At 43.8% G+C, this 15,044-nt stretch overlaps 1 protein-coding gene across 1 annotated transcript in view; it reads right to left on the bottom strand.

The window, feature by feature from the left end:
* Positions 1-7,570: 7,570 nt before the first annotated feature.
* Positions 7,571-15,044, bottom strand: part of LOC137970417 (uncharacterized) — a 33,281-nt gene continuing 25,807 nt past the window's right edge. Inside the window, exon 4 of the mRNA XM_068816945.1 lies at positions 7,571-9,285. Coding sequence (XP_068673046.1) covers positions 7,580-9,285 — 1,706 coding nt within the window. The 3' untranslated portion in view covers positions 7,571-7,579. The remainder of the gene's footprint in view (positions 9,286-15,044) is intronic.

Here is a 15,044-nt window from a genome sequence, read left to right as displayed (position 1 = left end):
AAGCCAACATCAATAATAACGCGGTTTTCGATTGTCAAAAGTACATGTAGATTTGCAGTCGCTTCGGTCTTACATTACTCAGCTTCGCGATTGGCTGCAAATTTTCGCGCCACATTCTCAGCCAATCGGAGGCAAAAACGAAACCAACTGTCACTGGCTCTCACGCGTTTTCCCGCCCTTAGTGCCAGTTGCATGTATTTGCTTTGCGTTGTGATTGACTCATACGATCCTGATTGGTCAAAGTAGCTTACTTTGGTTTTGGTTTGGTTTTAAGATACTAAATTGAGAACCCCTCTATTTTGGCAAAAGAACAACAACAACAAACTTCATCGAAAATAAACACTGAGCTAGAAAATATCTACAATAAAAAATCAGACGTCAGAGTGACGGAGGAATTAAGATTTGTGTCTACAATGGTTGTTTTATTCGAGTGGAAGTGATCGTTTGCCGGAGGAAATATTTCGTCCCCTGAGGAGAATTACATGACCCTGAAAAGGGTTATGCCATGATAGCCAGATCCAGAATTGCGCGGTTTTCAAATGAGCGCCTTAAAACAAAACCCAAAGAAATCATAGAGCCAATCACTTTCGGACCAAAGAACACCCTTCAGCCAACCACAAATACAAGTAATTCACGAGTTGGTTTAGCTTGGCAATCCAAATGCAAAGAAAGCAAAAGCAGCTGGCGCGAAGTGCGGGAAAACGAGAATGACTAAGTGGCAATTGTGTTTAGTTTTGCATCTGATTAGCTGGAAAACTTGCGCAGATCCTTTAATCTGAACGTGGAGCAAAGCAAAACCAAACCAATCACGAAATTACTTTTCAAACTCAATTGAAAATTGCTCTACGTAGCATTTCGAAATCCTAAACTGCTCTCGTCAGTCGGTGGCCATCAGGGTTTAGGCCATCAGGTCGTATGGCCTCGTCGAATAAACGCGCGATACAGCCGATACCTCTTTGACTATCGGTCATGTTAAGGTGATTCCCTGGTTTTGCATTGCGCATTCCTACTGCGCACGATTTTTGCGTCATCAGCACGCGCACATGAGCGCGCGCGCGTACAAAACATAAGGGATTTCCCTCAAACTAAGCTCGATAGCGAGATAAAAGCTCCTTTTCTCTTAAACGAGCACGGTGACTCCCACTTTTTATTTTATAAATTCAATGAGAACAATATCCGCAATAACTGAGAAAAAATTTGGCAGAAATCTATAGCTACTTTTTTGGCAAATGAAATAAATGCTACAGATAGAGACGTAACGGGCCCAGCAGAGCAAGTCCAAATTATGTTTCCTTTAAAGGATAAAAATATCAATTAATAATGCAGGGTATTTGAAGCCATTTTTTCTGGGACGTAGATGAATAAGCAATCAAAGAAAGTCGAACTCTGTGTGATATAGCACGCCGCATTGAAAAATAATCGATCTTGTTTGTTGTGCACTGAGATAGCCAAAAGTCACCTAAATAACCATTTTTGTCAGCATCGTGGCATGAAAACAAGCACGGTGACCCCCTCTTTTTATTACCTTTTTAACATCTCCTTGTACTGTAATGTCATCATACCAAGTTTCATCGGAAATCTATGACGGGTTCTTTTACCCGGGAATCACCTTAAGCTGAGACAAAACCGATATCTCGTCATTTTCTGATTCCGAACAGTTCAAACAAAATTCGAAAATAGGACTGCCTAAGGACTTGCACGTGTGGATACATAATGGCCAACTGCCAGACAACCCACAACTGGGTTGTCCGAGACTATAATTCGTGCGTTTTAAAGTTGCCGACAGAGAAGATCGAATATGAAAACACTGGCCGTTTTTATGCTAGAGACGCATAATCCGTCTGGACCCAACTTGAGCAAAGATTAAGGTTGCAGTGCGTCTGCTTAGTACAAAGCCGACGGCACAAAATGGATTGATTATGCATCTCGCTTAATTGTCTCAAGTACATCTTGGAAGACACGCTTCCAAGATTATTCGTCTAAATGCATAATCCGTCCTGAACCCGTCTTTAGTCTTCATACTAAACGAACTAAGCAGGCGAACTAAAAAGGTTTGCTTAGTTTCCTTCCAGACGGATTATGCATCTCTATCTTATTAACAAAGTGTTTCCAAATTACACAATGAACAACACCGATAGAATAATTAAAATTACTCGTCACAATCTTTTAAATTTCAACCATAGTACGTCCCCAAAAGACGAACCTCCGGGGCACCTTTGGGGAGGGGGTGCCTGTACACCCGCAGCACCCTCCCCCCGATGGACCTGGGGTCCGTTTCTCGAAAGTCCCGAAAAAGTTTTCAATCTCTAAAACTGCGATCTTCTTATTCTTAAAATCTGGTCTTTGACAGGCTTTCAAGATAAAAAAAAATGCAAACTAATTACCAAGTTTCATAAAACACCCGTGTTTGGATAGAGGACGAAACACTCTTGCCGAAATTTTATTCTCATATGATCACATATCCAGACTTCCTTAACGGTAGTGATTCCTTTTTTTTGGGCTTTTGAACTATTAATGAGTTTGAGAAGAGAGTCTTCTAGCCCATCTGCCCCTCAGACTCAGACTTCGGGCCGCTTTCGCTATATCAAATATGTATCAACCATCCGGAAATTAAACTGGTATGAACGGCGTGGAAGTTTCGAGAAAAAACTGAAAATTTTTCGTCGGGTGCTCACGTCCACCACATAAGCACAAATTTGGCAATCTCACGTCGTTGTTTAGCCGAGAAAGGCAAAGAAATGTCCCAAAACATATAACGCACGTGCAGAGCGTGCGGAGAAATCGTTTCCCTCATAAAAACTATTGTTTTGTGACGTTCTCGTTGTCTTCGACGTCGTTGTTAGGGACCTTAAGCAAGGACGGCGATGACGGTCGACGAAAACGTCACCTCAGAATATAACGTTGCTTTATCGTAAGTCTTTCGTGATTATTCAGTCTCGTTCACGTCCTACAATATGGGCGAAGTACGGGGTATCCCAATAATAAACTGGTACCAGCGGTTTTAGGGTGAAAATAGAGAATGAAAGATTCTCTGTTGCATGCTTACGTTGTCGTCAAAACCGCCTCAAATTTGATGATTTCAGGTCGTCGTTATGCAAAGCACCTCTAACATATTTGCTAAAATGCATGCTGCGCGTGCAGCACGATTATTTATGCTCTTTTAACCAATGATATTATTGTTTTGTGGCGTTGTCGTAGTCGTAGCGGTTGTCGTGCCACTACGACGAAAATTTTTGATTTTCTTTCGAATTTTTGCAACGTCAATTAAGTCAATATGTTCAAAATAATACAATGCATTTAAATTTGGAACGATAGAAGCGAGATAAGTCGGAAAATAGCCAGCCAAAAACCGCTAAAAATCTGTCCGCCATTACTCGGACGGCATTGGAGAAGCCTGCGATTATTTTGTAAGCGGTCTTCACGCAGGACTTGGCTCGTGACATCATACGCGCATCGCTTCGTGGACGTTTGACAAAGCGAACAAGTCGATCAAGGAGTAATGTATACTAGTTATAGCTGTCGCTAAAGTGCCAACGAGCCAAGCTTGCGTGATCTGGCGCCTGGCGGCTGCAAACATCACGCGGCGTACTCGTGCGGCACTCTCATTGGTTATCGCTACGGTCAACATGTCATCGCTTTGGTCTACATTACAGCTTTTGGTCTACATTACACTCAAATTTGAAGCGCTTCTGAGATTTCGTCCGCCTAAAAATCTTCTCGCGGCTCTATAAGCTGCCGCCTCGCCAGGCCTTCTGTCTTCAGAAGGCCTGACTCGTTGGCAATAATATCAGCAAAAAGCAACTCGGCGATCTCTCATAGACAGCATGGGAAAGTACAAGGAAAGGTTACGTTTATACAAACGTTGGCCGTGTAGCACTTATATTTTAAACAAGGTTAACTGAATAGAGTGTAATGTGAAGTGCTAGATTTCAATCCCATATGAACCATGTGAGCGTTAGCCCTACTGATGGAAATGGGCCCACACAAGGACAGAGAAAAACTCTGACCAGGGTGGGAATTGAACCTACGACCTTCGGGTTAGATCTCCGCCGCTCTACCGACTGAGCTACAAGGTCAGACGGGAGCAGGCCGTGGGAACTGAAGATGTTAAAGTCACGGCCAACGTTTGTATAAACGTAACCGTTTTCCTTGCTCACGGTCACTTGCCGTTCGAGTAATGGCGGACAGCGAAAACCGAAAAACTACGTTACAATAATCATACTTTCCGTGGGAATTGAGATAAAAATTGGCATGATACCTATTTAGTACGTCTATTTTCAAAATCGAAAGAAAAAAGGACATGCAAAATTTTCATCGTAGTGGCACTTTAAGAGGTGCGTTCCTTTTAGCAAATCTGGATTCGGATTCACACAATCCGATTTTTGTTTCACCGTTCCATTTATCCGAATCTGAAATACGATCTCGAATCCAAGCAATCCACCCCCAATAGTGGACTTTTTGGATTCAATTTCAATCCGGATTCGGATTCTCCGTTCCTTTATCCATTTCATCACGCTCACGCGCAATGCTCCTTGGGAATTCATCATGGCGTCCAACGGATCGAACTCCACAGGTACGTGTTGTGATATGATATGATAATGATATGATATTTTATTATTTATGCACGGTAAAATCATCAGCTAAGATTACAAACAATGCTAAGATCTAAATTACAAAAGGTAAAATTTTAAAATGATTACAATAAAATACAATTAAACTATATTAATTCTAAAGCTGCTTTCCATGAATGCCGTGCTTTATACTAAAAAATGTCTTTAATCAGATTTTTGAAAAGCCTAAGAGACTCTGCTTGTCTCGCTTTGAGGGGTAGGCTATTCCAGACAGTAGCACCTCTATAGCTGAAGCTGTTTCTATAATAATTTGTCCGCGGAAACGGAACATTAAGCTTTCTTTCAGAGTCTCTTAAACTATAAACAGATTCGCGGTTTGTAAATTTAGAACATAGATATTCCGGTGCTAGCCCCTGAAGACACTTATAGACCATTGTGGCCAGCGCAATTTGTTGCTGGCTAACTAGATTTTTCCAGCCTAAAATTTTGAATAGCTCGCTAGCATTTGCATCAAAATTAGAGAAGGTCAAAACTCTGGCTGCTCTATTTTGCAGTTTTTGTAATTTGTCATGTAACGTGATACCACAGTTTCCCCAGACGACATTGCAGTAGTCAAAGTGCGGTTGAAGTAAAGCGTGGTAAATAGAGCGCAATGTCGTCTGAGGAACGAGATGCCTTACACGTTTGAGGGCTCCAATTCCAGAAGCTACTTTCTTTGTCAGTTTATCGACATGGCTACTCCAGTTAAGATTATTATCAATAAGCACGCCCAGGGATTTAGCAACAGAAACTTGAGTGATAGGAGCACCATTAATCTCGGGAATTGGAGGATTTGTGAGAGCACACAACCTCTGCCTTGATCCAATCAGCATAAATTCGGTTTTTGTCATGTTCAGGGTAAGTTTGTTTGCTATCAACCATTTTTTAACATTTTCTAGATCATGGTTAAGACTTGATTCTATGTCGCCTGTATTGTCACCCGCATATGTCAGGTGGGTGTCATCTGCGTACATCCATGGCACACAATTCGTTAGACAATTTGGCAGATCATTGATATATAGCAAAAACAACAATGGACCCAAAATAGTCCCTTGAGGGACGCCGCAACTTAGTGAGCAAGTTTTAGAAAGTGATCCATTAATGGAACACTTTTGAGTGCGGTTGTCCAAATAGGACTTAAACCAGTTGTAAGAAATGCCATGTATGCCGTAATTATTTAATTTAGATAGAAGGATCTCGTGATTAACCGTATCAAAAGCTTTTTTTAGGTCTAGGAAAACAACAGCGTTTATTTTTCCTCGGTCAATGTTGTAAGCCCAAGTATCCGTAGCCCCAAGTAGAGCCGTAACGGTGGAATGAATAGAGCGAAAACCAGATTGGCATTTACATATTACGTTATGCTTTGTTAGGTACGCATATAATTGGTTGTAAACTATTCTTTCGAACACTTTGGCTATAACCGGGATAACGGAAATTGGGCGGTAATTGTTTAGGTCATCACGTTCCCCTTGTTTGAATAGTGGAGTGATCCGTGCACACTTCCAGTCGTCTGGGAACACACCTACATTTAATGACTGATTGAAAATATAGCACAGCGGTTTGCAAATAAGATCCGCGCATTCACGAATAAGTCGAGAAGAAATTTTGTCAAGGCCGACTGCCTTTGATTTTTTCAGTTTATTCAGCAGTGAAAATACTTCATTTGTGGAAGTTGGGCGGAACTGAAACTCCTTATCCGTGCTAGTGAGATAATTCAGATAGCTGTTGCCATCTGAAGAAGGAATATCACTTGCAAGTTTCGGGCCAATGGTAGCAAAATAACGGTTAAATTCGTGCTGTTGTTTGAGTTTGTTTTCAAACGAATATTTCCGTGGGATAGAAATGAAATTGGTCTTAATTAGTTCAATTAGCCCGTCATTCATTAACAGAAAAATGCCGTCGTCGATAGATTCCGAGATCTGGTATCCATCGTCGTCGACTAAATCAAGTAAAGCATTGAAAATTGCCAGCCTTCGAATGGCCGCCATTTTGTTTTCAATATCCGCGGAAGACTAGAGACGAGGCAAGGGGACTAGGGACGAGGCGGGAATCGGCAGGAAAAATCGTATTTCGGATTTCGTGTTTCATTTTGTACACTGAATCCCTAAAATCTCGATTTTGTAATCCGAATCCGGATTGGTAAAAGGAACCAGGTGTTTTGCAGAGGACGGCAAAGAAATGTACCAAAATATATAACGCACGTGCAGAACGTGCGGAGAAATCGTTTCCCTCATAAAAACTATTGTTTTGCGACGTTCTCGTTGTCTTTGACGTCGTCGATAGGGAGCTTTAGCAACGACAACGGCGACGGCAACGAGAACGTCACAAATTTGCATATTTAGTAGGCAAAAACAATAGCTTTGCACGCTCTGCACGTGCGTTTTTCATTTTTGTCCATTTCTTTGCCGTCGTCAGCAAAACAACAACGTGAAATAGCCAAATTTGAGGTTTTATGGAGGACGTGAGCACTTGAGGATAAATTTCCATTTTCTCCCCTAAATTAAACGCCGCTCATATCGGTTTCATGCCTGACGTACTCCTACACCTTTGTCACATTAAAAAGCTTGGAATAGTCTCGAAGTGATCGCAATAACGCGAATTTTTGTTTTTACATGACGTTCTCGTTATCGTTCCCGTCGTCGTTGCTAAAGCTCCCAGATGTTTTGCAGAGGACAGCAAAGAAATGTAGCCGCAAAATGTAAAACGCGAGTCAGTGCGGAACACTTGATTTTTTTCTCATTAAACCGGTTGGTGTTGTGGCGTCCCCGTTCCCGTTGCTATCCTCGTTGCTATGGCTCCCCGTCGTAACCATCCAGAGAGGGACTGGAAGCCTGACTACAAGGAGTGAAACTCTAAGAATCTAACTTAAACACACCTACATTAACAGTTCCAACTGAAAATTACAAGGAGTTAAGATCTAGTTTCAGGGAGGCACATTTTCTTCCTTGCAATTTTTTTTTTCAGGTCACTCAACTGTTGAATTCTGATACCAATTGCAAGGTATGAACGTTATCTTCTGAGATTTCTGATGAAAGGGCATCAAGAACGACTTCTAAAGGTGATGCTATGGCATATATTTTGTAAGCATTTTCATGCATAGCAAAAATTACGCCAAAGCCACGAAGGCCAGTACCCTCACTGCGTTTTTCGAAGATAACCGCTCCCGAATCCCCTTCATCAACGAACTGTTTTCTTGCGTCAATGAACAAGCAGTTCTTGCGCCATTCGGGCTCACACACGACATTACTAATCTTTTTCTTACAGGTTTTGCAGTAACAGGTCATCCCGTGAACTGGTTCCATTTGTGATTGACTTGTTTGCCCTGTGTCACATTCTGGACAAAAGGCATGAGGTAGTTTGACATTAAATGTTGCACCTCCTTGTGCCTTGAACATAGGAGCCGCCAGAAACGCTGGGGCATCTACGGAGGCACCAACAACAAAGCCGTTTTCGGTGTACCCTGTTGTTCGGCCACTCTTGCACAGGTCTTCTGCACTCATGATATCTTTTACTGGGCAACATTCACCACTGGGAGGAACTCCTGTTCCAATCACTTTAACGGTCTTGGATTTTTTTAAACGTTCTACTTCGTCTTTAGTCAACTCAGCAATGGCAGCATCAATGAAATACTCTTTGTCATTCGTCCATTTGACATTACGTTTCAACCCTTTAGTGTACAAACCCACAAGCCTTGGTTCTTTCAAACCCGCCTGGAAGGCCTTTTCATGTTTCTCCGCTTCCTCCAGTAAATCCTCTGAACACCTTTCGGAACATCGATTCGCTTCCTTTAGTTCCATCAGCCTGTTGAACTTCTTCTCCATTTCAAGTTTTTGGAGTTTTTCAGCCCCAGAAATCTTAGTCTCCTGATTGCCGGGTTCAGTGATTCTGTCTATCCACTGGGCGTATGCTCTTAAGTGGTACCTTAGATAGTTTAAATGGTCATTCAATCCAGGGTGAACAATCTCATCTCGAACAATGGGCCCATGTTTGATCACATGATCACACGATAGTGCATAGAAGCGATCTCCATCCCCCACAATGGCACCTAAGGTCCCACAACCTCCCTCATCCTTCACGCCAATGCTTGCTCCCAAACAAACCACGTCCTTCTGTTTTTGTGCCTGCTTCGGCTCCCAGATCTTACGAGCTCCAACGCTATACCAAAACCCGTCCACCACGTCCACCGGGTAAGGTCCAAGAGAAGTTTCGAACTTAGATTCGCCCATAGGAATGTGACCTTTTCCTAGGACATAAATTCTTATACACGGTTCACGTGTCTGCTGGGAGTTTTTCACTTTAAAAGAGGCCTGCACAGATGTGACGTTTCGATGTTTGTCAAACTTACTTAGATTTTCGTTTATTACCTCGCTGATTGCATCGACTTGAGACGCCTCCAGTGCCAGTTCGTGGGACTCACCACAAACGTACTCAAGAGGTGTAACATTCAGTACATTCGCTGCGTTGTTATATAGATCTAACCACTTTAGTTCCACCTTCATCTTTGCAAAGCATTCTTGGGCGGCTACTTTTAAGCTCTCGAGTGCACCAGACTCGCCACTGAAAACGTAGAAACGAATCACCACCTGATCGTTTTCTTTGTAGGGCAACACACGCACGCATTCCTCGTGCTCAGCTTCAAATTTCATGCTTGCTTCAACAATCTCTGCCTCTTCAGCTTTCGGTGGAAGAAGATAACAAAGAAAAAAAGAGAACTGTCCCATAAGTTTGGCTACTTTGTGCAAGTCTAGCAAAGAGGAATAATTCTGGAAGAATTTAGGAAAACAGTAGGAGGCAGTATCTGGTTGATCTTGTTACTGTTGCAGTGCAGTCTAGATACAGACAACGACGACGGAAACGAGAACGTCACGAATTTGCATATTTAGTGCACAAAAACAATAGCTTTACACGCTCTGCACGTGCGTTTTTCACTTTTGTACATTTCTTTGCTGTCGTCTGCAAAACAACAACGTGAAATGGCCAAATTTGAAGTTTTATGACGAATGTCAGCACTTGAAGATGGATAAATTTTCATTTTTTTTCCCCTAAATTAAGCGCCGTTCCGACCAGTGTCACCTTTGAGGAACTGCCACACCCTTATCATGTTATGTAGGTTGAAACAGTCACGAAGTGATTGCAACAACGTTAATTTATATTTTGACGTTCTCCTTGCTGTCGCCGTCGTCGTTGCTTAAGCTCCCTAATCTCAGATCTACGAATGCAACGTTGTTGGTGCCAGCGAGCGCAAGGTACCTGCCTGCACTTAGCGATTGTGCCTTTCAATAAACAGCTCCGAAACTGTGAAACAATATTCCCGCAGAGAACAGAAACACTGAGAGCCTGACCTCTTTTACAAGAGCTCTAAATTAGCCTTTAAATGACCTGATTATAGGCCACTTCGGAAAATACCATAATACTCTTTGTTTGTCCCCCCAAATTTTGTATAAGCATTGTTTTTGTTTATCGAAAATTGCCTCCGTATGGTAACTTTCGAGCTCAGTAATCACAGTCAAAACCCGTTTTATTTCACAGTACTCGCAGATGTACACTAGTCTCAAAAAGTAAAAAAAAAACGTGTTCTCCTATCGATTGCAAAACAAGATCAATTTCAAAGATCAAATGTCAACTATATAATTCTACATTGTGATTAATTACAGAATACAGGATTTTAAAAAACATTCATCGACCAGTTTTTCAGCTGGACCGCCAGACGTTCTGGGAACGAAGTTTGACGAAATTCCGCAAAATAAAATGCTTTCCGTTGAAGTTTGTCAACGGACATCAAAAGCAGTTTATATCATGAATTTCACGGAGAGCTAGCTTGATACCTCTAAAAGACTTACATGACAAGCGATTCTTCTATTTATTAAAAACAGCGCTTCTTTTGAAAGTTATTGTAAGAGTAACGACAAATTGAGTATTTTAGGCGTAAAAACTTCTCTCTCGAAGAACTTAAAATCGGCTTTTACGATTTTCTTCAAACTTCGTCAAACGTTTGACAAACACCTCAGGATTAGTACCCTGCGTATCATTTCAAAAATTTAGATCGAATAAAGCGTAAAATTGCTGCTAATAAAAAACCATGACGTCACTGTTTCGTTGCCATGGTAACCTAGAACGCCATATCAACTACATTTTTAAAAACTTCAAACTTCCTCTAGTACGTGGTTAAAGTTTCAAAGCTGTAGCTGCTTGCATATAAGAACTGTGGCCGTCTCAAGTCTAATGGTATAGGCTAAATTTCTTGTAGGAAGCCTCCTTAACGCAACAAATGAAATGCTCTGTTCAAAGTTCAGTCTATATGCGAGTCTCAAATTCAATGTTCACTGATCATCATTAGCAATGTTTGGATACGTAACTCTGCTGCAGCTGCTGCATCCCGTCTGGGCCTGAATGGCGGTGCGGTAAGGCTGAGAGACGTAGCGTCCTTTGATCTGTTGAACGACAATTCCAGGGGGTACAAAAGTTGTATGGCTCTCTCCAGGACGGTCTTCCGAGTTCGCACCTTAGCTGCACGAACCACGCCATCACGTCCCACAATTAGCTTTTCTATGATCCCAAGTGGCCAGTAGTTTCGGTTTTCTTCTTCCGACTTCAAAATCACCACATCTCCTACTGACAGAGGATTCTTTGAATTTCCATGCTTCAGGCTGTGTCCTTCTCGTAGCGCTCGTAAATATTCAGAGGACCAATGGCGCCAAATTGCATCTTTACTCCTTTGAAGGAATAGGCCATTTCCGAGTTCATGTGTGCCTCCTCTTCAAAGCGAGTCTAAGTGCGAAGATTTTGTTATGAAAATTAGTTTTCATTCATATGTAAAGTAGAACTAATTACCATCACAAAAACTTCGCACTTAAATTCGCTTTGAAGAGGAGGCAGACATGAACTCTGAAATGGCCTATTTCGCTCGTTTCCTGAGGTCTTTTTCTTTCAGATGATACGGCTGCAGTTCTGGCAAAATGTTGGACTTGATGAACAACAGGGCGTTCGGCGTCAGCGTGGGTAGCTGTATGTCATCTTCTGCGTAGCTGAGGGGGCGGTTTTCCAGTACAATCTCAACGTCCAGGAGCACCTCACTGAGCTCGTCCCAGGATAGTTGACCTTGTCCCACTGTCTTATGGAAGGCGCCCTTCATTACCCCGATGAGTCGTTCGAACTGTCCGCCCCACCAGGGGGCGCGGCTCAAATTAAACTGCCAGGTTATTTCGTGAGTGCCAAGAAAGATGTTGAGCCTTTCATCTTTGCGTACTTTTTTCAACCAGCCGGCTGGTGGGTGAGGAGCAGCCACGGCTTGAAACCTTTTACAGCCCCAACAGCTCCTAAGAACTCGTTTGGTGAGTTTGCGAAGGCGGGGTACCCATTGGACTTCACGAACCTTCGCCATTGTAAGTCCCACTCCCCCGTGCAAAGTGGTCACATGGGCGCGCTGAACTATTTTGAAGGTGTACAGGGCAGAAACCGGCAAGAAAATGGGGTATTCTCACTGAATGCGTCCCCGGCATTCCAACCCCATCGGCGTTTCTCTGCAGGTTTAGCTGTAACTTGTCCTCTTGGAAGTGGCCGTCACTGATCGCCTGATGTTGCGCTCGTTTAATCCAGAAGAGCCTGCATGCGGTGATTTCCTGTGTCGACAGGGGGCCTCGGATCTTCTCCGAAGGGTGCTGGCAGTTGCGAATGAAACGTGAAACCCATGCGCAAACTCTGAGGGTTTTGTGTAGGTCAAACTTCTCTAGGACACGATCAAGGTCATCACTGATTTTGATATCCGCTGCGAAGATCTCTCGTTGAACTTTCCTTTCTGCGTCACTTTGTTGGCTCGCTTGCGTCACGATATCTTCTGGCCAGCTTGTGAGGTCCGCTAACCACTCTGGGCCTCTCCACCACAGCTGTACATCTGTTACACTCCCACCGCGGCTACCGAGGTCAGCAGGATTCTCAGTAGAAGATACGTGACGCCATTCAGTGTTTGGATGACTTTGGATTTTTCGCACGCGATTTGTAACGAACTGACGATATTCACCTTGGTCATTCAACCAGTGTAATGCCACTGTGCTATCCAACCAGCACTGGATGTCGGTTGCGAGCGGAAACCCTTCCAATGCTTTGTGTACGTTCGTCACCAGGTTGACAGCCATGCGTCCCGATACCAGTTCGAGACAAGGAATGGCCAGCCCTTGTTTGGCGAGACTGGACTTGGCAGCAACCTGACCTTGTATGTAACGCCACATTCTTGCGTAACAACAGCATAAATCGCAGCACTCACGCCATGTCCTCTGGCACCCCCGAAGGCGTGTAACTTTATTTCTTTGATCGGTTCTTGATAGGTTGCCAAACTGCGCGGCAGAGTGACACTGTCTGGCAATTTGTATTCCCAGTTTTTCCATCGATTTGCGTAGACGTCTGGTAACGGAGCATCCCAAGCGAGCTTTTGGTTGCATATTTCTCTGTAGATCAATTTTCCCTACAGCATCACGCGCGACACTAATCCGAGTGGGTCGTAGACTTTGGCTAAATTTGAAGAACTCCGCGCTTCGTCAACTCAGATGTTTCCGCAGGAACGACTGCGCTTAACGTATCCTGAACTTTGTCCCATGGGTGTCCAAGGAGTTTACTCTTCCCCTGATTCAATTTGTTCTCAAGTTGCTTCTTGGCAAAGGTGGGTTCGTCATCACCGGAATTCGTCTCTAGGTCTGGTACATTTGAGTGCCATTTGTGGAGTTCACACCTTGCGTCAGCAAAAACTTCAGCCCTTTCACGTTTCAGCTTCATTGCGTCTGTCACGGTGGGTCCACCTGAAATAATATCATCTACGTACAGGCTCTTTAATGCTTCACTGACGCTTTCTGGGAGGCGGGGTCTCCACAGTTCAAGGTGTTGCTGGATAACTCCGTTCAGCAGGAACGGGGACGGGGCCAAACCGAACACTACTAGGGTGAAACGCAGAATATCCACTTTGCTTGAATGTACGTCTTTAATCCAATGAAACCGTAAGGAGTCTCGCTCAGCTTGGCGGATCCTTATCTGCAGAAACGCTTTCCGTATTTTCCCTGTGACAGCCACACTGTGGAATCAGTTACGAGTCAGCACGCTCCATAGCTGGTTCTGTAACAGTCGGCCAGCGTGAAGACAATCATTAAGAGATGGTGCATCATTATGGGCGTGAGCGGAGGCGTCGTACACTACTCGGAGTTTTGTCGTCTCAGCGTTCTCTCGAACTACTGCTCGGTGAGGCAAGTAGAATTCTTTTCCCATCGCTTCAGAAGGTGCTCTTTCGACGACACCCTCTTCTAGTTGCTCTCGGATAACAGCATCATACTGGGCTAGCATATCTGTTCCTCGAAGTTTGCGTAACAAGGAATTCAATCGGATCAGGCTGCCGTTTTGATTGTTATGAAGTGGAGGATGGTCACCTTTCCAAGGGAGTGCGGTTTCATATCGGCCATCTCAGGAGCGCGTCAATTGCTCCTTAAACTCACTGTATACGTCTTCTTGATCACCTGTGGGACTGTCTGCAAGACCAAGTAAGTCCAAAGCACACAGACGCTCGTAGTCGGCAGCAGAGTTCACAGCGAGGTACACTGGAAATAAATCGGTCTCAGCACCTGGTGACATCAGCGTCCACCCAAAGCGTGTAAACTCAGCTACGGGATTCCCACGGCGACCAACTCGTAATCGCTCCCCGGTACGTATTCTCGCCAAGTCGTTCGCTCCCAGGATGAGATGGACAGGCAGTACTCTTTTGTCGTCATCATCGTCGATGTATACCCCTCTCAGATGGGGATGCTTGGCCAGGACTTCCTTATACTTAGGCTTCTCAAATGAGAGCAATTCCCGTTTGTCGACTTTGGTCACATTCACGTCCAAAGAAAACTCATCTGTCACGGACTGCATCGACACTTTGTACTCTTGCATGACTCTCGTAGTCACGCCCACAAGCGTTGTAATTTGACGAACTCCGGAAGCTTTGCGTTCAGCTTTTGTTAGATTCACAAAAGTCGATGACGCATATGAATGGCTTGCACCGCTGTCGAGAAGGGCCCGAAATTTGTATCCTGCTACCTTAACGATTACTACGGGATGGATGACGGCTGAATTTCCCACTTGCGAAGAGGTCATCCCCGGCTCACGTGCTTGTTGACGATCACAGATTGATGTGATGTTTCTTGGCACAATGACGGCAAGAAATTTTGCTGTTACACTCGATTGCTCGATGTTTTGGTCCGGTGCAGTTGAAACAGAGCTTCTTTGTCGACAAGATGTTTTTCCTTTCATCAAATGATGTCACGCGATGACATTCGAGACCTCTGTGCGTGGGGTCATCACAGTACACACCATACTTTCTCTTCAAGCTCTTTGAGGTATCTGAATTTCTTCTCTATCAGCTCTTTCTCGAATTCGAGATGCTCTTGTCTTGCTTTTCTGTCTCCCTTCTTTCAG

The sequence above is a fragment of the Montipora foliosa genome, chromosome 9 (assembly GCF_036669935.1).
Source record: "Montipora foliosa isolate CH-2021 chromosome 9, ASM3666993v2, whole genome shotgun sequence".
NCBI lineage: Eukaryota > Metazoa > Cnidaria > Anthozoa > Scleractinia > Acroporidae > Montipora > Montipora foliosa.
This window is presented reverse-complemented; position numbering and strand designations above follow the sequence as displayed.